The 23820-nt window shown below is 48.0% G+C and overlaps 2 protein-coding genes across 2 annotated transcripts; both read left to right on the forward strand.

Moving 5' to 3' along the window:
* The first annotated feature begins 5274 nt into the window (after nt 1–5274).
* On the forward strand, nt 5275–6550 carry LOC132479581 (interferon lambda-4-like). The gene is made up of 4 exons (XM_060083123.1): nt 5275–5442; nt 5870–5941; nt 6047–6190; nt 6422–6550. Exons 1-4 carry the CDS (start codon nt 5275–5277, stop codon nt 6548–6550), a joined length of 513 nt encoding a protein of 170 aa, XP_059939106.1.
* Nucleotides 6551–10332: 3782 nt separating this feature from the next.
* LOC132480195 (interferon lambda-3-like) lies at nt 10333–11659 on the forward strand. Its single transcript, XM_060084170.1, has 5 exons — nt 10333–10512; nt 10789–10866; nt 11136–11279; nt 11388–11471; nt 11561–11659. Exons 1-5 carry the CDS (start codon nt 10333–10335, stop codon nt 11657–11659), a joined length of 585 nt encoding a protein of 194 aa, XP_059940153.1.
* Nucleotides 11660–23820: the final 12161 nt, after the last annotated feature.

Genomic DNA, 23820 nt, shown 5'->3' on the forward strand with positions numbered 1-23820 from the left:
CCCCAAGTCATCCCAGCATCCCCCCATTTCAGTTGGAGATCCAAATGGTTTGGGGAAGGTGACTTGACCCCCCATCTCTGGGTTGGCATATGTGACTTGGCTGCAGCCATTTACCTCAGTTAGCCTCCCTGGCCACAGTGATTGCATTTAGGGGTGGGCATATGACCTAAGCCAATGTAATCAGAATGAATCTCAATGCTGGACATCTTATCTCCAGATAGTTTTGTGTATCAAGTTTGTTCCTTTTTATTGCTAAATGGTATTCCGTGGTATGAACGTACTACAGTTTTGGGTTTTCTTAAACAGTTACCTGTTAAAGAACATCTGGGTTGTTTTCTGGCTGTTATAAATAAAGCTGCTATAAACAATCATGTGCAAGATATTGTATGAATGTAAGTCTTCATTTCTCTGGGAAAATGCCCAGGAATGCAATTGCTAGGTCATATAGTAGTTGCATGTTTAGTTTTTTTAAAAAAACTACAAACCCTATTTTCCAGAGGGGCTGTACCATTTTGCATTTACACCAGCAATAAGCGATCAGTTTCTCCATATCCTTGTTAGCATTTTATTTATTTATTTGTTTGTTTTTAGGCATTCGGATGGCTGTATAATGATATCTCGTGGTGGTTTTAATGTGCATCTCTTTGTTGGCTAATAACATTGAACATCTTTTCATGGACTTATTTCCCATCTTTCACTCTTTAGTGAAATGTCTCTTCATGTCTTTCACCCATTCCCAAACGGATTGTTTAATTTTTGTACTGTTGGTTTTTGAGAGTTCTTTATCTATTCTAGATACTAGTCCTTCATCAGATAGGTGGTTTGCAAGTATTCTCTCCCAGTCTTTAGCTCGTTTTTCTATCTTCTTAACATGGTCTTTTACATCGCAAAAGTTTTGGATCAAATTCAGTTGATCGATTTCCCCTTTATGGATTAAGCCCTTGGTGTCAAGTCTAAGAACCCTTTGCCTTGCTCTAGATCCTGAAGATGTTCTTCATAACTTTTTCAAAAAGTTTTATAGCTTTATATTTTACATTTAAGTCCATGATCCATATTGAGTTAATTTTTATTTTAGTGTGAAGTTTAGGTCAAGGTTCATTTTTTGGCCTATGGAAGTCCAGTTACTCCAGCACTATTTTTTGAAAAGGCTATTTTTCTCCACTGAATTGCTTTAGTATGTATGAATATTTCTAAATGCAAGGAGTGTCACACCATGTATATTATTCAGCAATTTACTTTTTTCACTGTATGATATGTCTTGAAGATTTTTCCATGTCAGTGCCTATAGATCTGTTTCATTCTATTTAACTGCTGCAGGTCTAGCTTAACCTGGAGTTCATGGACAATAGGATTCAGGGGAGGGTGAACTTGCATGGGAAAAAGCTGCATCTCCATCTTCACTGACCTCAAACTGAAATTTAGCATTTCTTTCCATTATGAATGTAAGCAACAAACCACAATAATATTAGCAGAACCTGTGACTTTGTCACTAAAAGAAGCCACAGATATTTCCTAACACATTACAGATGTGGCACATATCTTTTTTTTTAAATTTATTTATTTTTTAAATTTTTGGCTGCCTTAGGTCTTTGTTGCTGCGCATGGGCTTTCTATAGTTGCGGTTCGCGGGGCCTACTCTTCTTTGCGGTTCGCGGGCTTCTCATTGGGTGGCTTCTCTTGTTGCAGAGCACAAGCTTTAGGCACGTTGGCTTCAGTAGTTGTGGCACTCGGCCTCAGTAGTTGTGGCTCGCAGGTTCTAGAGCGCAGGCTCCGTAGTTGTGGCGCACGGGCTTAGTTGCTCCGCGGCATGTGGGATCTTCCCGGACCAGAGCTCGAACTCGTGTCCCCTGCACTGGCAGGTGGATTCTTAACCACTGCGCCACCAGGGAAGTCCTGTGGCACATATCTTGAAAAATCATTTACTCCCTCAACAGTATAGTAGTTATTAAACCTACTGCTATGTCTTGTACTTAGTTCATTAATAAAGAGACATATGTATTACTTATCACAAAGTTACTTTAATATTTTGGTAACTGTGTTTCAAAATAATCGGTTTTCTTAATAGACCTGTGTATTTAACTTTATTTATTTTAAAACACATTTATGAACCAATAAGTGATTATAGCAAGGTTGCAGGATACAAGATTAATATGAAAAAGTACACTGCTTTCTTGTATAACATCAGTGAACAGTTTGTAGTTGAAATTTAAAATTCCATTTACATCAGCACCCCCAAAAATGAAATATTTAAGTACAAATACAACAAAATATAAATAAAATCTGTGGGAGGAAAACTATAAAACTTTGATGAAAGAAATAAAAGTACATCAAAAAATGGAAATATTCTATGAATATGGATAGGAAGACTCAATATTGTCAAGATGTTGGTTCTTCCCAACTTAATCTATAGATTCAATGCAATCCAATCAAAATCCCAGCAAGTTAATTTGTGGATATTGACAAAGTGAAAGTTTATATAGAGATTCAAAAGACCCAGAGTAACTTTCACAATATTAAAAGAGAAGAACAAAGTTGGAGGACTGACACTCTCTCACATCAAGACTTACTATAAAGCTACAGTAATGAAGACAGTGTGATATTAGTAGAAGGATAGACAAATCAATGGAACAGAATAGAGAGCCCAGGAATAGACCCACACAAATATAGTCAACTGATCTTTGAGAAAAGAGCAAATGCAATTCAATGAAGAAAGAATAGACTTCCAACAAATGGTATTGAAACAACTGGACATTCACATGTGAATAAATAAAAAAATAAACAAACCAAGCTAGATGCAGACCTTGAACATTTCACAAAAATTAACTTAAAATATATCATAGACCTACACGTAAAGTGCAGAATTATAAAACTCCTAGAATATAGTTTAGGAGAAAATCTAGGGAACCATGGTGATGATTTTTCATATACACTGAAAGCACGATCCATGGAAGAAAAAAAATTGATGAATTGGAAACATTTTAAACTTCAGCCCTATGAAAGACACAATTAAAAGAATGAAAAAATTACTCCCTTTCTCTCCCGCAGTCTTGAGATCCATGATTTTAACAAAAGACTGGAAAGAATATCAATGCCCACCAATAGGGGATTGGTTATTCAATAATCCTGTTACAATGGAAGCCTTACCAGTGGTATATGCAGGATGTCTTCCATTTGCCCCTCCAAGTTCACTCTTCCCACTTCTCCACCCTCCTCTGGGCCCCAGGAAGCTGGCCTTTGGCTTCTGTTGGGTGCAGCCAATGGGGAGCCTAGCAGTAGGGCCAGAGAGTGGGGAAGGAGAGTAAAGTCAGAGTATTTATTCCCCAGGCTTCCTCCCTGCAGGGGCATCATGACTTCTCTGTCCCTCCCCCTGTGTACATGACTCCCTCCTTCCCAGGTAAGGTAACCACTCCCTCCCTTCTCCCATTCCTTCAGGCCTAGGGATGACAGACCCTCACCCGGGTGGGCCCCAAGGCCTTGCATTACTCCTCCTCTGTTCTCTTCACCATCCAATCCCTTTGTAAACACCCTTGATATTAAACCACCACAAATTATCCTACATTGATTAGGCCATCTGTTTCCTGCAGGGGACCTCACTGATACAGTATAAATAAAGATGTGGGGGAATGCAAATGAGAGGTAATGGTAAGACACACAAAGCAGGCTACCAAACTGTATACAGACTCGTTCCAATTTAGGAGAAGTTGCTCAAAGAAAGAGAAAAAAAAAAAAAAAAGAGGAGAACTAGCAACTAACTGCTAAAAAGATTACCTCCAGGAAGTGGGATTAAAGACTTTCTTTAACTCTCTAAGTTGTATTTTTTTCTTAATATTTATCTATTTATTTTGTTGCACCGGGTCTTAGTTGCAGCAGGCTCCTTAGTTGCTCCTTAGTTGCGGCATGCATGTGGGATCTAGTTCCCTGACCAGGGATCGAACCCAGGCCCCTGCATTGGGAACATAGAGTCTTAGCCACTGTGCCACCAGGGAAGTCCCAATGGTATTTTTTTAGTGACTGAATCTTTATAACAAATGTGTTACTTCAATAATCAGAAAACATATGTACAAATAAATATATGTAACATTTCTACTCATTGGAAAAATTGTTCCAGAGCTGGGGTGACGGAAGACAGTTGGGTGGTGAAATTATAGGTGGGGTTGTTTTCCTCTCTTATGCATGTCTCTATTTTTCCAGCTTTATCCAATGACCTTGGCTTGCTAATTTTATCAGGAAAAGTAATAGATTTTATTTTTAAAGCAAAACAAAGAGACTGATTGAGACACATGGAGACAGAGAGACACTGGCCTGAATGTTTGCTAGAAAAAGGAATGATAGACAGATGGAGTTATCGACAGAGACAAAAAGAGGACCAGAGAGACAGAGACAAAAGAGGAGGCAAACAGAGAGAGAAGAAAGAGAAACAGAATGAAATGAGGACAGAAATGGAGAGAGAGAAGGAGGCACTGAATCAGATATTTAGGGGTAGTTGTGGCTTGGAGATCAAGCTTTGGAGCTGGATTGAGTGTAGGTTCAAATTCTGCCTCAATTACTGACTGGTGTCTTGGAAAAGTTCCTTCACTTTACTGTGCCTCGGTTATCCCATCTATAAATTGGACGTGGAACAATTCTTGCACTGTCATTTTTTTGAGCATTAAATGAGACATGTACGTATCAGTTACTTAGAACAGGGCCCAGTAACACTAAGCACTGTATAAGGGCTGGCTGTTATTATAGAACAGAGATAAGGACACCCAGGGTGATGAAAAGAAAGCGAGAGGATACAGGAAGGGACAGAGACCAGAACTGGTGGCAGAGAGCAGGGGTAGAGTCATCGCTGGCACTGGCCCACAGGTGGGTAAAGTCCTCAAACCCCTGCCTGCAACTCTCTGGGCTAATCAATGGCCAGCAATGACGTTGGGAAAGCTTACCCTGCACGGGGAAGCCCAGTTGCTCACCATTCTAAGCTGGGCACTTAAAAGCCACCATGGAGGGTGCAGGCACCGCTGTCCCAGGTGGACACCACTCTGGACACCACCCAGAGGACAGTGGAAGGCAGGCCCTGCTGCAGCACCAGGCACCAGAGACACATTGTAGGTGAGGAGTGAGAGGAGAGAGGCTGAGGGTGGGAGGGGGCCCATCCTGTCTCTTCCCCTGCGTGTGTCCACAGCCCACACTCTGAGCATCAGTCCCTCTGCAAGTCTAACCACAGGCAGGGGCTTGGACTCGGGGCCTTCTCTTTGAGCTCGCTGACGTCCGTCGCGTCCCGCAGGAGCAGAGATGGGGCCGAGTGGCGCAGCTGCGGTGGCCGTGGGGCTGTGGGTCTTGGTGACGGTGGGCGTGGCGGCGGACCCCGAAGTGGTGGAGCCTCCGCGCCGCCTCCTCTCACACTACCGCTCCCTGGACCCCCGGGCGCTGCTGGCCATCAAGGCACTGAGGGACCACTATGTGAGTGATGCTCAGACGCCCCCGCCCCCTGGACCCCGGGCCCGCCGGGCTCGGAGACACCAGTCTTTGTCCCGAGGGGCCCTCAAGTCCTAGCGTCCAGCAGGCACATCTCAGATTTCAGGGTCCAGAATTGTGACCACGACATCTTCCCGGAGGCCCCGGTGGTCAGCTCATGCACGGCCTGGGTGCGGGTCACAGGGGGGCGCCCCCTCCAGGCGGACTCGGCTCCACATCGGGGCGCAGGCTCCGCATGGGGAGCGCGGGTGCCTTTCAGCCCCGCTCAGCCATCGGAGCGCTGCCTGGTTCGGGACACGATAAGCACAACCGTCCGGGCCAGTCCCGAGCCACGTCCAGGAATCTCCGACGTCCCAGCGCTTCAGGGGCCCTTGCCAGGAGACTCCGCGTCACCCCAGCCCTTGCCCCGCAGGAAGAAGAGACGCTGAGCTGGAGGCCGCGCAACTGCTCGTTCCGCCGGAGGAGGGACCCTCCGCGGCCTTCCGTGAGGCCCGAGGCCGGCGGGCGGGGTGGGGGTGGGGGTGGGGGTGGGGGTGGGGGAGCGCGTGCTGGCGCGCGGCCCCGTCTAACTCCCGCCGGGTCCCCGCAGTCCCGTGCGCTGCTCCGCCAGGTGGCCCGCGGCCTCGCCGACGCCCAAGACGTGCTGAGCAGCCTGCCGAGCCCCGAGCTGTTCCCCGGCGTCTTACCGACCCTGGAGCTGCTGGCGGCCGCGGAGCGGGACGTGGCGGCCTGCGTGAGTGCGCCGCGCCCTGGACCCGCACCCCTCCCGGCTCGCTCTGCGCCCCTGGTCTCAAGGCCAGGCCCCCCGACTGCGAATCTGTCCCATGAGGCCAGAAACGGGCGCAGACACGATTCACGTCCTCTCGATGTCCCCAAATCCGGGCTTTGGTCTGCGGCTGGAGGGGGAGGACGAGGGGAGGGTCGGTTCCCCGCCGCCTTCATTAACCTCCTGTTCTCCCTCCAGCTCGAGCTGGTCCGGCCAGACTCCCGAAGGAAGTCCTTGCGGCGGCCCAGGAGGCGTCCCCAAACTCGCACAGCTGTGAGTGGCGCAGGCGGGAAAGCGGCTAGACGGGAGCCCGGCTTGGAGCCGTGAGGGTCTGGAGGGGGGTCTCTCGGGGAAGGAGATCCCTGGCTCAGCCCCGCTCCGCCTCCTTCCCGGGCTGCAGGGCTCGCCTCGGTGCCACGAAGCCACCGTCATCTTCAATCTCCTGCGCCTGCTCGCGTGGGACCTGCGGCTGGTGGCGCACTCGGGTCCTTGTCTGTGATCCCGCCGCGGCTCCGCCTGGGACCCGAAGCTCTGGGGGCGCCTGGTTGCGGACGCCGCCCTCCTCCGTGGCGCCCTCGGACCAGGCGGGTCTCTCAGCCTGGACCCGCCGGCGCTGGTGCCAGAGGCGCCCTTTTCCCAAAGACCACAACGAGTTCCCCCGGAAGCAGCGATATTTCCGCGGGATGCGTTGCCCTAAGATCTTCCAGGGCCCGGGCTGGCAGGAAAAGACTGGAGTCCGTGTCCTCCTTGGTCGCTGACCACCACGTACCATGGACCAGTTTCTACTTCTGTGGTTACAGGAACAGCCCTGTCTCATGACAGGTCCCACCCCGTGCTTTGAACCTTCAGTGCCCGCTTTGCGATTCCATGAATATGTGACTCTTGGACCTCCCCGCTGGGGAGGCCTCATTCCCAGAGGGACTGGGTAGTGATAAGGCCAAAGGACTACTTGTCCTCTGGATAAGTAGTTTTTTGAATTCCGTTACTTAAGTGTGTTTTGTATTTATGAAGTTCCTGTGTGTATTTGCTGTTCTGTCTTCTGTTGTTAATTTATTGCGAATTATTAAATATTTTTGCATTTCTGCGGGTTGTTTATTCCGTGGTCATTTTGAGGGGGGCTGTTCAGCACACAATGCTGAGACAGAGAAATCAGGTGAGCTGAGTTTCAGTTCTGCCCTGCCACTTTAGTGTTGCGTGTCTGGGCAAATTCCTTCTCTCTGAGCCTCAGTTTACTCATTTATGCCACGGCATTGTTACACTTCCCTTGCAGTGAGTACTATACATTGAAATAATGTTTCTGAAGCTTCCAGCTGAAGCCACAGAATGGCCTTAATAATTGGTCTCCACTAAATAATCACACACATAAATGCAGAACAATTGTACTTTGAAAATTTGTCTGCGTCTGTGGATGGGCAATCTTCGTGGCCAACTGCAAAGCCTGTTTCCCAAGGTCACACAGCTAGAGAGGGTCGGAGCCAGGTTTGAGCCCCAGAGTCTAGCTCCAGTTCCCATGCTCCCAACCACTCCCCTGAACTTCCGTTCTAAGAGAAACAGTATGCTGTTGAGGGATTTTGAGATAATTTGTCAATTTTCAGGATTCACAGTTGTTGCAATGTGTCCTCCCCTGATATAAGGCCGATGCAATTAATAGAAACTGACCAGAACACTGGTAGGTGACTTGGGCACATCCCTGCTGTTGCTTTTATTTATTTTTTTTAATGTTTATTTATTTTGGCTGCTCTGGGTCTGAGTTGCGGCATGCAGGCAGGATCTAGTTCCCCTACCAGGGATCGAACCTGGGTCCCCTGCACAGAGTCTTACCCACTGGACCCCCCAGGGAAGTCCACCTGCTCTTACAGGTGAACCTATCTGCAGGGCAGGAATAGAGACGTGGACCTAGAGAATGGACATGTGGACAGAGTGGGGGCAGGGGAGGGTGGGATGAAGTGGGAGGGTAAGACTGACACATATACACTATCATGCGTAAAATAGATAGCTAGTGGGAACATGCTATAAAGCACAGGAAGCTCAGCTCGGCCGGTGCTCTGTGACGACCTAGATGGGTGGGATGGGGGCGTGGGAAGGAGGTCCAGGATGGAGGGGATATAGGCATACATATAGCTGATTCACTTCATTGCACAGCAGAAACGAATACAACGTTGTAAAGCAATTATACTCCAATAAAAAAAATTTCTAAAAAACGTTACATATCAGAGCTCAAAGACATTCCCAACTGAGGACTTTGGTCCACCCTCTCCCCGGAATTATGAATGAGGGAAAGAGGGGGTGGGAGTAACAGTCAAAAGGACTCCACACCTTCTGTTCCAGACGTCCATTACCTCCAAGTCAGGAGATGTAGCTACACTGGGGCTGTTGAGTGCAGTGGTTACTCTCTGGTGTCAGACAGAACTCAGTTAATATCCTGCCCTCACCACTTATTTGCTGTATGACCTTGGACAAGCCTCTTAACCCCTTTGAGTCCCTGCAGTTTCCTCTGTCTTTGAAATGTAGGCAAAGCACAGGATGTCCTTGGTGCTACCATGAGTCTTCAGTAGCACACTGTGAGGGAATTCCCTGCCATTCGAGTGGTCAGGACGCTGCGCTTTCACTGCTGAGTGCCCGGTTCAATCCCTGGTCGGGGAACTGAGATCCTGCAAGCGACACGACCAAAAACAACAACAACAACAACAAAGAAAACAAACCACATTGTGGCAGAGCCTCCGCGAACAGGGTGAGACATATACAGGCTCACAGAAGGAGGGGGTGTCTCTGTTTTCCTTTTTCACTGACTGTTCCCTTTTCCTGGAAGGCTCCCCCTCAGATCTCCACAGAGCTCCCTCCCTCACTTCCTTTAGGTCTTCCCTCAAATGTCATTTCATTACCTTATTTAATACAGACTTCCTCTCGCACTCGGCTCTCGTCCCTGCTTCATTTCTTTCATTTTCCATGATCTGACTTTACCTAACGTAATACATACCACATGCCTAATCCCCGTGTCCCAGAGAGGTACTATCTGGTACCTCTCTCTAGTAAAAAGCCCCATGAAGGATTGTTTCGTGTCTTTTCTTTTTTCAATGCTCTCTTCCTGGTACCTTGAACAGGGTCTGACCCAAAGTGGGGGTGGGAGGGCAAATAGGTACTTGGTGATTCAAGGCGTTTTTCTCAACCCCACCTGATTTCCCTGAAGTATTGGTCACAGCTCAATTTCGTAGCACATCCTCCTATTCCTGGGTCCTTCTGCACCTGACAGTCAGAGAGCAGGTCGGTGCAGGCTCCCGACCTCCCCCATGCTGTCTCTGTGGGTACCAGGTGGGGAAGGGTGGGGAGCAGCTGGTGTCCTCTCTGAATTCACGAGGTTTTGCCTTTCTCACGCTCTCTCCCACCCGCAGCAGCAGCCCTGGACCTTCTGCCACCTCCTAAACAGCCCCCCTCTTGGAAGTTCCAGGTTCTTCAGGGCAGCACCTCCGACAGGTGCCTTTTCCCTCTACTCCCTGTACTGGGGCCTCTGTCGCCTCCCACCCCAGTCCTAGATCAGCCTGGGCACCGGCGCAGGGGACCCGCCATGTGGGGCTGAAGCTGCCCCAGCCCTGATTTTGACTTCCTTACTCACTTTCTCGGAGGTGAAATGGGACATGAATCGATGTCAGTTTCTTTTTCCCTCTGCGGCTCACATGGCTCACAGGCCCCGCCCTGCTCTGGGCTTTCCCAGCCCTCACCTCCCCTGGTGCCAGTGTCAGCCTCTAGCTGTGTTTTCACTTTTCCTACATCAGCTGGGATTGCCCAGCTGCACAGGCTAAAAGCTGCGCCATGGAGCTCAGGCAGGAATCACACCTCAAACGGAGCTGGAAGTTCAGAGACAAGGACAGAGCAACGAGCTGAGATCCAGAACAGGAGGCTGAAGTCAGAGGCGCCAGACGAGACCGAGAGACCCCAGGCGGCGGCCTCAGAGAGGACACTTGATCCCCCATCTGCTGACAGAGACCAGAGCGCAGGAATGAAGCTGGGTCAGCCCCTACATCCTTGTCCGGGACCCTCACTCCCCAGAGCCCCCGCCCTCACCCCCTGACGCCCTCCCTCGCCTCATCTTGCTGTCCTTCCCTAACACAGACATGGCCCCCGGCTGCACGCTGGTGCTGATGCTGATGACCGTGGCGCTGAGCAGGACAGGAGCAGTTCCTGTGCCCTCACCCCTCGGGGCCCTCCCAGGTGCAAGGGGCTGCCCCGTGGCCCAGTTCAAGTCTCTGTCCCCACAAGAGCTGCAGGCCTTCAAGACGGCCAAGGATGCCTTTGTGAGTCTCCCCCGACCCCTCCTGCAGTGGGCGACCCTCCACCCCTCCCTCTGTGCGCTCCCAGGCTACCTGGGCTGAAGGTGGGCCTGCCCTCCCCACACTGGGCTGACCTCCACCCTCCCCGCGGTGGGCGATCTCCTGTCCTCCTGCGGTGGACGTGCCTCTGCGGTCCTTGTGGAAGCTAACCTCCCGTCCTGTTGCTGGCCCTCCTCCAGCCTCCCTGGGCTCCTCCCTCTGCCCCTCCCCCTGGGGGCTGACCTTGCCCTTGCTCTCTAGGAAGAGTCGCTCTTGCAGAAGGACTGGAACTGCAGCTCCCGCCTCTTCCCCAGGACCCGGGACCTGAGGCAGCTGCAGGTGAGTCGGGAGAGTCAGGCCCGCCTGCCCTCACCTGCCCGCCCCGCTCCGGCTCTGCAGGTGGCCCCTCGCCTCCTCCTTCCCTCACGTCCTTCTCTCCCTGCCCCCCCCACCCGGCCCCTGACCCCTTCCCCTCAGCCAACCACATTGGCTCTCACCTGACCCCGACTTTCACCTTCCACTGTCCCTTCCTCTGTCCCCCTCACCTGTGCCTCCTCGCCTGTTCTCTCTCACGTGCAACTCTCACCTGTCTTCTGTCTCCTCCTCAGGTGTGGGAGCGCCCCGTGGCCTTGGAGGCGGAGCTGGCCCTGACACTGAATGTCCTGGAGGCCACGGCTAACTCATCCCTGGATCACATCCTGGACCAGCCCCTTCACACGCTGCACCACATCCACTCCAAGCTCCAGGCCTGTGTGAGCACTCGGGGCACCCGGGCCTTGTCTGGGCTCTGGCCACCTGTACGTCCCCCTCTGTCCCAGGCCCTGCCTCACACCCTCAACACCACCCTCCTCTGCCCACAGGTCCCAGCTCGGCCCACAGCAGGCCCCAGGCCCTGGGGCCGCCTCCAGCACTGGCTACACCGACTCCAGGAGGCCCCGAAGAAGGTGAGTGACCGGGGAGGGGAAACCGATGGCTGGGCTCAGCTGGGAGCCCAGACGTGGGAGCTACTGAGCCATTCCCCCTCTGCCCCCAGGAGTCCCGGGACTGCCTTGAAGCCTCTGTCGTGTTCAACCTCTTCCGCCTCCTCACCCAGGACCTGAAATGTGTTGCCAGTGGAGACCAGTGTGTCTGAACCCGGAGACCCACCTGTCTCAGCATGTTTTTTTTTTTTAATTTAATTAATTAATTTATTTCTAGGTGCATTGGGTCTTTGTTGCTGTGCACGGGCTTTCTCCAGTTGCGGCAAGCACGGGCTACTCTTCATTGTTGTGCGTGGGCTTCTCATTGCGGTGGCTTCTCTTGTTGCGGATCACCGGCTCTAGGCGTGTGGGCTTCAGTAATTGTGGCTCACGGGCTCTAGAGCGCAGGCTCAGTAGTAGTAGCGCACGGGCTTAGTTGTTCCACGGCATGTGGGATCTTCCCGGACCAGCGCCCTAAGCCGTGTCCCCTGCATTGGCAGGTGGATTCTTAACCACTCTGCCACCAGGGAAGCCCTGTCTCAGCATCTTAGATATTATTTATGCACAAACTACCTCCACTGGATTATTGCTTCCAGATCCCTATTTATTTTTGAAGCCCCTAAAAGATATTTATTCTTGTACTTTTTGTAAAATGTGTGAAAATAAACAATTTGTCTATGACATTGACCTTGTTTATATGTGACTGTATAAGTGACTGCACAGCTGCGTGTATGACTGTGGCCCTGAGTGTGTGTGTATTACAGTGGGAAGGCGAAGTGAGAGATGAAGAGACTATGAAAGAATAAATGAATGAGGAGTGAAAGAATCACTGAGGATGTTTTCAGCCACAACAATGGGAGATTTCATTGCATCACAAGCTATCATTACATTAAGTAATAAGATGTCTAGAGGAGGCTGTGTCTGGGTCAGATCAGCGGGACCATGGCTTTATCATGGACCTACGGTCTATAACTGTTAGTATTTCTAAGGATATGTGTTAAAATTGTGTTTGTGTTACATTCACCCCAACCTCCTGTGGTTCTAAACCTGGGATGACTATTGGCAGGGTGGCGATATGCTGGGAGAAATTTCACAGAGAGAGTTGTCACCAGAAATTTAAGTTCCACTGTGGGCATTATTCTATGTAGACAATGGTGTTGACTGCAACTAATTTTCTTGTCTGATCTGTATGTTTTTTTTGTGTGTGTGGTACGCGGGCCTCTCACTGTTGTGGCCTCTCCTGTTGCGGAGCACAGGCTCCGGACGCGCAGGCCCAGCGGCCATGGCTCACAGGCCCAGCTGCTCTGCAGCATGTGGAATCCTCCTGGACTGGGGCACAAACCCGCGTCCCCTGCATCGGCAGGCAGACTCTCAACCACTGCGCCACCAGGGAAGCCCTGTATGTCTTTTATTTCCTTTTCTTGCCTTATTGCACTGGATAGAACTGTAGTACTATGTTGAATAAGAAGGGTGAAAGAGGGCATCTTTGCCTTCTTCCTGATCTTAGGGGGAAAACATTCAGTTTCACCATTAAGTGTAAATGTCAGCTGTAGGTTTTTTGTAGATGCTCTTTTTCAAGTTGAGGAAGTTCCTTTCCATTCCTATTTTTCTCAGAGTTTTAAAAAATCATAATTGGGGACTTCCCTGGTGGTCCAGTGGTTAAAAATCTGCCTTTCAATGCAGGGGACATGGGTTCGATCCCCGATCAGGGAACTAAGATCCCACAGGCCACAGGGCAACTAAGCCCGTGCGCCACAACTACTGAGCCCACGTACTCTAGAGCCTGTGAGCCACAGCTAGAGAGTCCGTGTGCCGCAACTACTGAGCCTGTGTGCCAGAACTAGAGAGCCTGTGTGCTGCAACTACTGAGCTTGTGAACTCTGGAGCCTGTGCGCCACAACTAGAGAAGCCTGTGTGCTCTGGAGTCTGCGTGCCACAACTAGAGAGAAGCCTGCGCACTGCAACAAAGAGCCCGTGTGCTGCAATGAAAGATCCCACATGCCACAACTAAGACCTGATGCAACCCAATAAAAAAAAAAATCATGAATGGATGTTGAAATTTGGCAAATGTCTTTTCTTCATTGATTGATATGATCATGTGATTTTTTTTTCTTTAGCCTGTCTTGGTGGATTGTATTGATTGGTTTTCAAATATTGAACCAACCAGGCTTCCCTGATGGCGCAGTGGTTGAGACTCCGCCAGCCGATGAAGGGGACGCGGGTTCGTGCCCCGGTCCGGGAGGATCCCACATGTCGCAGAGCGGCTAGGCCCATGAGCCATGGCTGCTGAGCCTATGCGTCCGGAGCCTGTGCTCCGCAACAGGAAAGGCCACAACAGTGAGAGGCCCGCGTACCACAAAAAAAAAAAAAAAAAAAAAAAAGTTGAACCAATCTTGCAACCTTGGAATGAATCCTTTAGGTCATGGTGTATAATTTTTTTGATCTATTGCTGAATTCTATATGCCAATATATTGTTAAGGATTTTTGTGTCTGTATTCATTACCTTACTTTGTGTGAGATAACAAGTTCACATTATTTTTTAAGCCAGTTGAGTTAAAACTTACTGTCACTTGCAGCCAAAAGCATCCTTAAGGATACACATGGAAATGAAAGGTGAGTTTCCCTCAGAGTTGAAATATTCTGGCTGCATGGGATTGTTTTGCCTCTGCCATCCCCAAGACTGTTATTGATACAAAGCTGCAAAGAGTCCTTGTATTCAGTATCCATGGGCAAGAAGATGAATAATCTGGGGCTGCAATCTGGGGAAGCATGCTCTTCTGCCTACTCCTGTCTCTATGACATTACTATTTCTTACCTCTGTTTCTTGAAAGTTTCACTCCAGCTCTTTCAAATCTTCTCTGCTTCCTCTTATCCACTACTCCATCATGTCCTCTCTCTCTCCAAATGGATTACTTTGCCCTCTCCCTCACAGAAGCTACCAGGTAGAAATTCCACATCATCTATACCACTCTCCTACCTGTCTCCACCATCCTTTTGCTCTCCTGTCAAGATCAATGAGCTGCCTTTCTCTTAATGACATGAGAGGAGCCAGTGCCTGATCCTGGCCCCTCTTATGTAGTTCCTCCATAAATTATCCTTCTCTTATCCTCCATTTCTCAAAACTTCCTTTCTACAAATGCCTGCCCATCAGTGGTCTCCCCTTTTATAAAACCCCTTTCTTAATCTGTCCTCTTCTCTTCAACTATTTCTCCATCTCTCTTTTCCACTGGCTCCATTTCCTTACCTAATCCAGGCTCCATAGCCCTTACAGTTGGCTTCTGTTCCCAGAACTCCACTCCACAACAACAATTTCTTATAGCTAAATCCTGAAATTGCTTCTCCAGTTCTCACCCTAGAAGACCTCTCAGTAGCATCCAACCCATTCCTCACTAACTCCTTCTTGTAACTCTCTCCTACTTTGACCATAGTGATACCACCCTCTCTTTGTCTTCCTTCAATTTCTGTCTGGTTCTTCTCAGTTATATTTTCTGGTTCTCTTTCTTCTTCCCACCTCTTGAATACTGGAGTGTCTCAGGGTCCTATCCTGGACTCTCATTTCTCTTCTGTCTTTATACTCTCTCTGGGGTCATCTCACATATCCTCATGGATTCACCAACTACCTTCTCGCTGACTACTTTTGTATCAGTCTGCTTAGGCTGGGTTATGCTTTAGTATCAAATGACCCTCAAATTACAGTGGCTTATAACAACAAAGGTTTATTGCTCACTTACGCAACACAACCATCTTTTTAAAATTAATTAATTAATTAATTAATTACATTTTTGCTTGCATTGGGTCTTTGTTGCTGCGTGCGGGCTTTCTCTAGTTGTGGCAAGTGGGGGCTACTCTTAATCGTGGTGCACGGACTTCTCATTGTGGTGGCTTCTCTTGTTGTGGAGCACAGGCTCTAGGCATGCCGGCTTTAGTAGTTGTGGCGCGTGGGCTCAGTAGTTGTGGTTTGCGGGCTCTAGAGCACAGGCTCAGTAGTTGCGGCGCACAGGCTTAGTTGCTCTGTGGCATGTGGGATCTTCCTGGACCAGGGCTTGAACCCATGGCTCCTGCATTGGCAGGTGGATTCTTAACCACTGAGCCATGGGGGAAGTCCGCAACACAACCATCTTGAGTAGGCTGACTCTCAGCTCCTCACCAGGATTCAGGATGAAGGTGCAGTTGTACCTGGGACATTTCTGGTCTTAAGAGTAGAGAGGTAAGAGTACATGATGGAGGGAATCCCCTGGTTTGGACACGGCACTTTCACTGCTGGGGCCCAGGTTCAATACTTGGTTGGGGAAATAAGATCCCACAAGCCTTGTGGCTCAGCCAACAAAACAAAACAAAAAAAAGAGTACATGGTGTACTATGCACTGGCTCTTAGAACTTCTGCTCAGAAATGATACACACCACTTCCATCCCCATTTCATTGGCCCAAACAAGTGACATAGCCAAGCCTGAGGTCAATTAGGCAGAGATTAATAATTTTCCGCAAGAAATGGATTCCTCACTTTGGAAAGGAAGAAGGTATTTGGAATGATAAGGCAGTATAACACGTCCTAAGTTCTTATCTCCAACTCTGACTTTATTAATTTATTTATTTTTTGGCTGCATAGGGTCTCAGTAGTGACACGTGAGATCTTTCATTGCGGCATGCGGGCTTCTCTCTAGTTGCAGCACATGGGCTTCTCTCTAGTTGTGGTGCACGGGCTCTAGAGCACGTGGGCTCAGTAGTTGCAGCACGTGGGCTTAGTTGCCCCTCGGCATGTGGGATCTTATTTCCCCCACCAGGGATCGAACTGGCATCCCCTGCATTGCAGGACGGATTCTCAACCACTGGACGACCAGGGAAGTCCCTCCAACTCTGACTTTAAAGACAAATTAGCTTTATTATTGTGTGTAGAAACCAGCTCAAGTTCAGATCCAAACTGGACTAGCTGATAAGCCAGTAGCAATGGAGACTCTGATCCTAAAAGTTCCCATGCCATTTTCTGACTAATGATCCGTAGAAAGGGATTTGCTGGTGGAAACCCCCATTAAGAAGAGCTAGTCCACAGCGCTGAGAAGGCAGGACCACTGTCCACTCTCCATGGTTCTGAACACCACTGTTGGCTACAAAAGGGTGGTTTCTTTCATCCCTGGGTCCTTGGTGGATGCCTGTTAACTTCTTCAGCACTTACAGATTTTTTAAATGAAATATTGTCACATCACATATGGTTGTGGGATATTTTTTCTTAAATAACAGAAAACTTCAACTCAACTTGCTTAAACAGTCAGGAATTTGTAATCTCATATACCAAGAAGCCTGAGGGGAAGATAGATAAGGAGTTGGCTAATTCAGGAAATCACACTAATGTTATTGATAATTCAAATCCTTTCCATCTTTCAGCCTTGCCGTCCTCAGCATTTCAGCCTCATCCTCAAGTTTGATCGCCTCAGGTCACACGGTGGCTACCGCAGTTCCGGATATTAAATCCTTTGAGCAATGTCCAGAGGAAGAAAAGGGACAGCATTTCCATGTATCTTTCTTATCACTGAGGAAAACTTTTCCCAGAAGCCCCTAGCAGACTTTCCTTCAATCCCACACTAACATCCCATTAAAAATTGCAACCCCCCCCAGTGCTCCTGATATCCTAGTGCTCCACTTCCCCCCCCATAACACATGTCTCCTTCTAACACACCATAAATGTGCTTACTTAAAAAAAATATGTATTTATTTGGCTGAGCCAGGTCTTTGTCGTGGCACATGGGACCTTCGTTGCTGCGTGCGGGATTTAGTTACTTCCCTGACCAGGGATCGACCCCAGGTCCCCTGTATTGGGAGTGTGGAGTCTTAAGCATTGGACCAGCAGGGAAGTCCCAAGAATGTACTTACTTATTGGGACTTCCCTGGCGGTCCAGTGGTTAAGACTTCACGCTTGCACTGCAGGGGGTGCCGGTTCGATCCTTTGTCTGGGAACTAAGATCCCACAAGCAGCGCTGCCAAAAAAAAAAAAAAAGAAATGTGGTTACTTATTATGTTGTTGTTTATGACCTGTCTCTCTCTGCTAGAATATAAGCTCCACCAACTCAGAGGTTATTGTCTGTTTTGTTCACCTCTGTCCCAGCACCCAAAACAGGCACAGAGTAGGTGCTCAGTCAATACTTATTGAAAGAATGGATGACTGTCACATTGTGCCACATGCCTCAGCCCAAATGATTTACTGGAAAGGGACATGAGACAACTATAATTGGCTCAGACCAAAGATGGTCTGCTTTGTAGAGTGGGGTTGGGGCCCACTTCTCCTGAAAGCTCAGGTCACAGCAAAGATGGTAGATTTCTGATCAAAACGGGGGTTATTTCAGGCCACCATAATCTATTACAAGCCTCCAATACTTATTTCATATTTTCTCCCCTCTCCTTAAAACTCCAACTCCTCTCCCCCATTCTCACTCTCACAGATGGCTTTGCTTCTTCCACTGAAAATATGGAAGCAGTGGAAGAGAAATCCCATATGCTCCCACTACCACATCCACATACCTACCAGCATCGGGGCCTGGATGCTCTGCTGTCCTCCTTTCTAAGCCCAACTTCTCCACTTGGACCCTGGATCCTACCTGTTTCTTACTCATAATTCTCCCCTCACTGCTTATCCTGCATCATCAGTTTCCCCCTGTCTATTCCTATCATTTCTATTATTTATTCTGTCTTGGGAACTCCCTGGTGGTCCAGTGGTTAGGACTGCATGCTTCCATTGCCAGGGGCACAGGTTTGATCCCTGGTCAGGGAACTAAGATCCCACATGCCGCGATGTAGCCAAAAAAAATACATAAAAATAAAAACATAAAGAAATTCTATCTCAATCCCACACCCCCTCCAGTTACCACCTCATTTCTCTGCCTCCTTGTACTAGTCAGGCTTCTCCAGAGAAACAGAACCAACAGGATACAGATATAGATATATACCATATATATATATGTATATACATATATATTTAATACGAGGAGTTGGCTCATGCACTATGGAGGCCAAGTCCCAAGATCTTCTGTTGGCAATCTGGAGACCCAGGAGAGGCGATGTGTAGTTCCAGTGTAATTCCAAAGCCCTGAGAACCAGGAGAGCCTATGGTGTAAGTTCCAGTCCAAAATCCAGGATGCTTGAGACCCAGGAAGGGCCAATGTCTCAGCTCAAATCTGAAAGCCAGAAAAGAATACAATCTCAGCTCAAAGCAGTCAGGCAGGTGGTGTTCTCTCTTACTCAGCCTTTTCCTTCTATTCAGGTCTGTCGTTGATTAGATGAGGTCCATCCACAGTAGGGAAGGCAGTATACTTTACTCAGTCTACCAGTTCAAATGTAATCTAATCCAGAAACACCCTTGCAGACACACCCTGAACAACGTTTGACCAAATGTCTGGGCACCCAATGGCCCAATCAAGTTGACACATAAAGTTGACCATCACACTCCCTTTTCAGCAACCTTTGTCAAAAGAGTTGTCTATGTCATTGTCTCCTCTTCCCCTGTGTCTCCTTTGAGTAAGGCTTTTGTCCCAACCACTCCACATTCAGCTCTTGCTCAGACCACCAATGACCTCCATGTTGCTAAACCCAGCGGTTGAGTCTCAGTCCAATTTTTCCTGATCTGTCAGCAGTAGTTGACATGGGTGTTCACCCTCTGCTCCATGAAGCACATTCTTTGCTGGCTCCCACTTTCCTGGTTTTCTTCCTCCCTCTCTGGTGGTTCCTTCTCATTCTCTTTTCTGATTCTGCTTCCCCCCGAATATACCAGGGCTCATCCTGGCCCTTATCTCTCATCTATCCGTGATGCATGTATCTATTCTCATGGCTTAGAACCCAATCCCACCTCTACAGTCATGGCTCTTGTGGCAGATGGAATTCTTGGTGCCAATTTTCCCCCTCCCTGCATCCATACCCTTCCCATGGCCTCACTGAAGGCAGAGTTTACTTCCCTGCCCCTTGATTTTGGACCTAGCCATGTGACTTTTGTGTGTGTGTGTGTGTGGTATGCGGGCCTCTCACTGTTGTGGCCTCTCCCGTTGTGGAGCACAGGCCCCGGGTGCGCAGGCTCAGCGGCCATGGCTCACGGGCCCAGCCGCTCCGCGACATGCGGGATCTTCCCGGACCGGGGCATGAACCCACGTCCCCTGCATCGGCAGGCGGACTCTCAACCACTGCGCCACCAGGGAAGCCCGCCATGTGACATTTTTTTAGCCAATGGTATGTATGTGCAATGATATACAATAATGTGCCTGTTCTCAGTCTAGTCCTCAAGAGGCCTCATGGGTTTCCTGTGCCCTCCTGGGATTTTGTCATGACAACGAGAAGAGCTCCCCTGGCTTGCTGCTCTCCTTCAGCCTGGCCTCAGACCTGAGCCAGCCAGACCCTCAGCTTGAATCAGAGCCACGCAGCTGAACCCGACCTGCATCACCCAGCCCCAGAGATCAGCAGAGCCATCCCCAGCTCACCTGCGGATGGCTGAGCTAAGTCAGTGGTTATTGTGGTTTTGACATTTTTGTGGTTGTTTATCAGTCACAGCACATACTGACTGATACACCTCCCAAATCTAGCTCTTCAGACCTCACTCCTGAACTCCAGGCTTATACATCAAACTGACTACTGAACAACTTCATTTGGATGTCTAATGGGCTTTTCAAACTTATCGTGCCGGAAATGTAGCTTCTGTCCTTCTCCACCCTAAACCTCTCCTTCTATTATGTTTCTCATCCTAGTAAATGGCAGCTCCATCTTTCAAGACCCACAGGCCAAAGACTTTGGAATCATCCTCGGCCCCTCTCTTTTTGTCATCTCCCACATCCAGTTAGTAAGTCCAGTTGATGCTACTTGAAAGAATATGCTGCATTGGACCATTGCTCACGCCCTCTCTGGCCCCACCCTCTCCCAGCTGGACCATGGCAGCAGCCTCTTCCCTGTGCTCCCCAGTCCTGCTCTGAGCCCACAGTCTGTTCCCCACATGCAGCCGGAGGGACTCTGTGAACACCTGAGTCAGGTCAGTCCCCTCCCCTGCCCAGAGTGCTCTCCTGGCTCCATCTCACTCACAGTAAGTATCCACTGACCAATGAATGAATAAACAAAATAATGATATATATGTCAAAGAAAAATTGACCAGTCGATCTAAGAAAGAAATGGAATGGATTTGCATTTCCTTAATGATCAGTGAACATATTTTCATGTGGTTATTGGTCATTTGCATCAAAATGAGTCTTAGAGGGCTAAAATCAAGGTGTCAGCAGGGCTGATTCCTTAGGGAGGATCCTGGGAAGAATACGATTCCTTGCCTTTTTCAACTTCTAGTGGCCACCTGGATTCCTGGGCTTGTGGCCCCTTCCTCTAGCTTCATAGAACTTCACCCCAGTCTCTGCTCCCATCATCACATCTCCTCCTCGTCTGTAGTCAAATCTCCCTCTCATAAGGACACTTGTGTCTCCATTTACGGTTCATCCAGATAATCCAGGACAATCTCCCCATCTCAAGATCCTTAATTCAATTACATCTGCAAAGTTTCTTCTGCCAAAAAAAGGTCACATTCATAGGTTCCAGGATTAGGACCTGGATATCTTAGGAGACCATTTTCAATCAGCCTACCACAGTCAGCCTTCCCTCTACTGTACCCAGGTTGTGGAAAGACTGCATTCCCTTTATTTTCCCCTAGAGATCTGTGTCCTATCTGACTCTCTGATCATCCCTCAACCTGCCTCTTACCCAAGCTTTGTGATAATACCTTAATATCTGTTCTTCCTTTATTAATAAGAAACTTGATTTTTTACCAGGCATATGGCTAACCTGAGTCATGACTCAGCTTCTTATGGCATCATATGCTCACCTGTAGTTAAGTTCTGACAGAAAGAGCTCTTAAAGCATGGGGCATTCTCTTCTTCTTCCCTTCCTCCTATTCTCCACCTGTTGTCTGGGATATGGATGCAAAGGATGGAGTTCAAGCAATCATCTTGGACCATGAAGAGGAAGCCACATGCTGACAATGGAGCAACAATATAGAAGGAGCTTGGGTTCTCGCACTGTGGAACTCCAGACAGTCTGACACTGGAGCCCCAGACAGCTTGGGTGGCACCTCTCTTCATGAAGGAGAGAAGAATACTCCTCACTTGCAGTAAAATCAAATACAAATTAGTGATAGGCAGAATAACGGCCCCCCCAAAGATGTCCTTGTCCTAATCCCCAGTTATGACAAGGGGGAGATAAGGTGGCAGATGGAATAAAAGCCGTTAGTCAGCTGACCTTAAAATAAGGAAATTATCCTGCATTATCTGGGTGAGTCCAATGTGATCACAAAGATCCTTTAATATGGAAGAGGGGCAGAAGAGGAGGTCAGAGTCAGAGAGAGATTTGAAGATGCTATGCTGCTGGCTTTGAAGAAGGAGGGGGCCACAAGCTAAGGAATGTATGCAGCCTCTAGAAACTAGAAAATGCAAGGAAATGGATTGTCCCCTAGAGCCTCCAGAAGGAATGCAGCCCTGCCAACACCTTGATTTTAGCCCAGTGAGATCCACTTTAGACTTCTGACCTCCAGATCTGTCAGATAATGTCTGTGTTGTTTTAAACTACTAAGTTTGTAATCATTTGTTATGGCAGCAATAGAAAACTAATATATACTTGATCCAGGCTTCTTCCCCTGAATCTTTCTGTCTTTAAGGCCCATCACTAATAATAATAATCAAGGGACTTCCCTGGTGGTCCAGTGGTTAAGAATCCACCTTCCAGTGCAGGGGGCGCCGGCTCGATCCCTGGTCGGGGAACTAACATCCCAAATGACACGGGGCAACTATGCCTGCCCGTCGCAACTACTGAGCCCGTGTGCCACAACTAGAGAGAAGCCCGTGTGCCACAACGAAGAGCCCACACACCTCAATGAACGATCCTGCATGCTGCAATGAAGATCCTGAGTGCCGCAACTAAGACCTGACGCAGCCAAATAAATACAAATAAATTTAAAGAGGGCTTCCCTGGTGGCGCAGTGGTTGAGAGGCCGCCTGCCGATGCAGGGGACGCGGGTTCATGTCCCGGTCCGGGAGGATCCCACATGCTGCAGAGAGGCTGGGCCCGTGGGCCACGGCCGCTGAACCTGTGCGTCCGGAGCCTGTGCTCCACAACGGGAGAGGCCACAACAGTGAAAGGCCCGCATACCGCAAAAAAAAAAAAAAAAAAAATTAAAGAAATAATAATCAAAACCAACACCAACATTAATAGTTAACATACTGAGCATTTTCCTGTACCTGACACAATCTCAGCACATGACACTTATTATCTTATGTAAGCCTCACAACAATCCTACAAAGGAAGTAGAAAGCCTTAAATACAAATGTGGGAAAAGAAAAATAAGACTGAAAATTAGCAAGCTAAACATCAATCTCAAATGTTAGGCTAAGAACAACACAATAAACTCAAAGAAAGAATGAAAACCAAATGCACAATAGAAACTAATGCTATTTATTATTATTAATGAAATAAGATCAAATGAAAGAAAAAGCCCAAATATGCAATAGAGAGGATCTACAAAGCTAAATGTTGGTTATCACTAGTCATTTGAAAAGACTAATAAAACCCTTGCAATTATATCTCAAAATCGATGAAAAAAAAGATTCAGCCATTAAAAAAAAGAAGGAAATCTTGCAATTTGCGAGAGCATGGATGGCATTATGCTAAGTGAAATAAGTCAGACAGAGAAACAAATGCTGTGTGATCTCGCTTATATGTGGAATCTAAAAAAACAAAACCAAAAACAAATGAAAATCTGAACTCATAGAAACAGAGAACAGATTGGTGGATGGATGAAGGTGGTCAAAATGTACACATTTCCAGTTATAAGATAGATAAGTCCTGGGGACGTAATGTACAGCATGGTGACTATAGTTAACAATACGGTATTGTATATTTGAAAGTTGCTAAGAGAGGACATCTTAAAGGTTCTCACCACAGGGGAAAAAATGCAATTATTCGAGGGGATGGATGTTAACTAAACTTACTGTGGTCATCATTTTGCAATATATGCATATATCATTATGCTGTACACCTTAAACATATACAATACTATATGTCAATTGTATCTCAATAAAACTGGAAAAGAGAAGGAAAAAGAAAAAAAAGAGATAGAGAATATATCAATGATCAATATAAGCAACAGAAAAGGAAACCTTCCGAAATTTTGCCATTTGCAGCAACATGGGTGGACCTAGAGGGTATTATGCTCAGTGAAATAAGTCAGACAGAGAAAGACATATACTGTATGGTATCACTTACATGTGGAATCTATAAAGTACAACAAACTAGTGAGTATAATAAGTAAGAAGCAGGGAATTCCCTGGCGGTCCA

Source organism: Mesoplodon densirostris, chromosome 19 (assembly GCF_025265405.1).
Source record: "Mesoplodon densirostris isolate mMesDen1 chromosome 19, mMesDen1 primary haplotype, whole genome shotgun sequence".
Classification (NCBI taxonomy): Eukaryota; Metazoa; Chordata; class Mammalia; order Artiodactyla; family Ziphiidae; genus Mesoplodon; species Mesoplodon densirostris.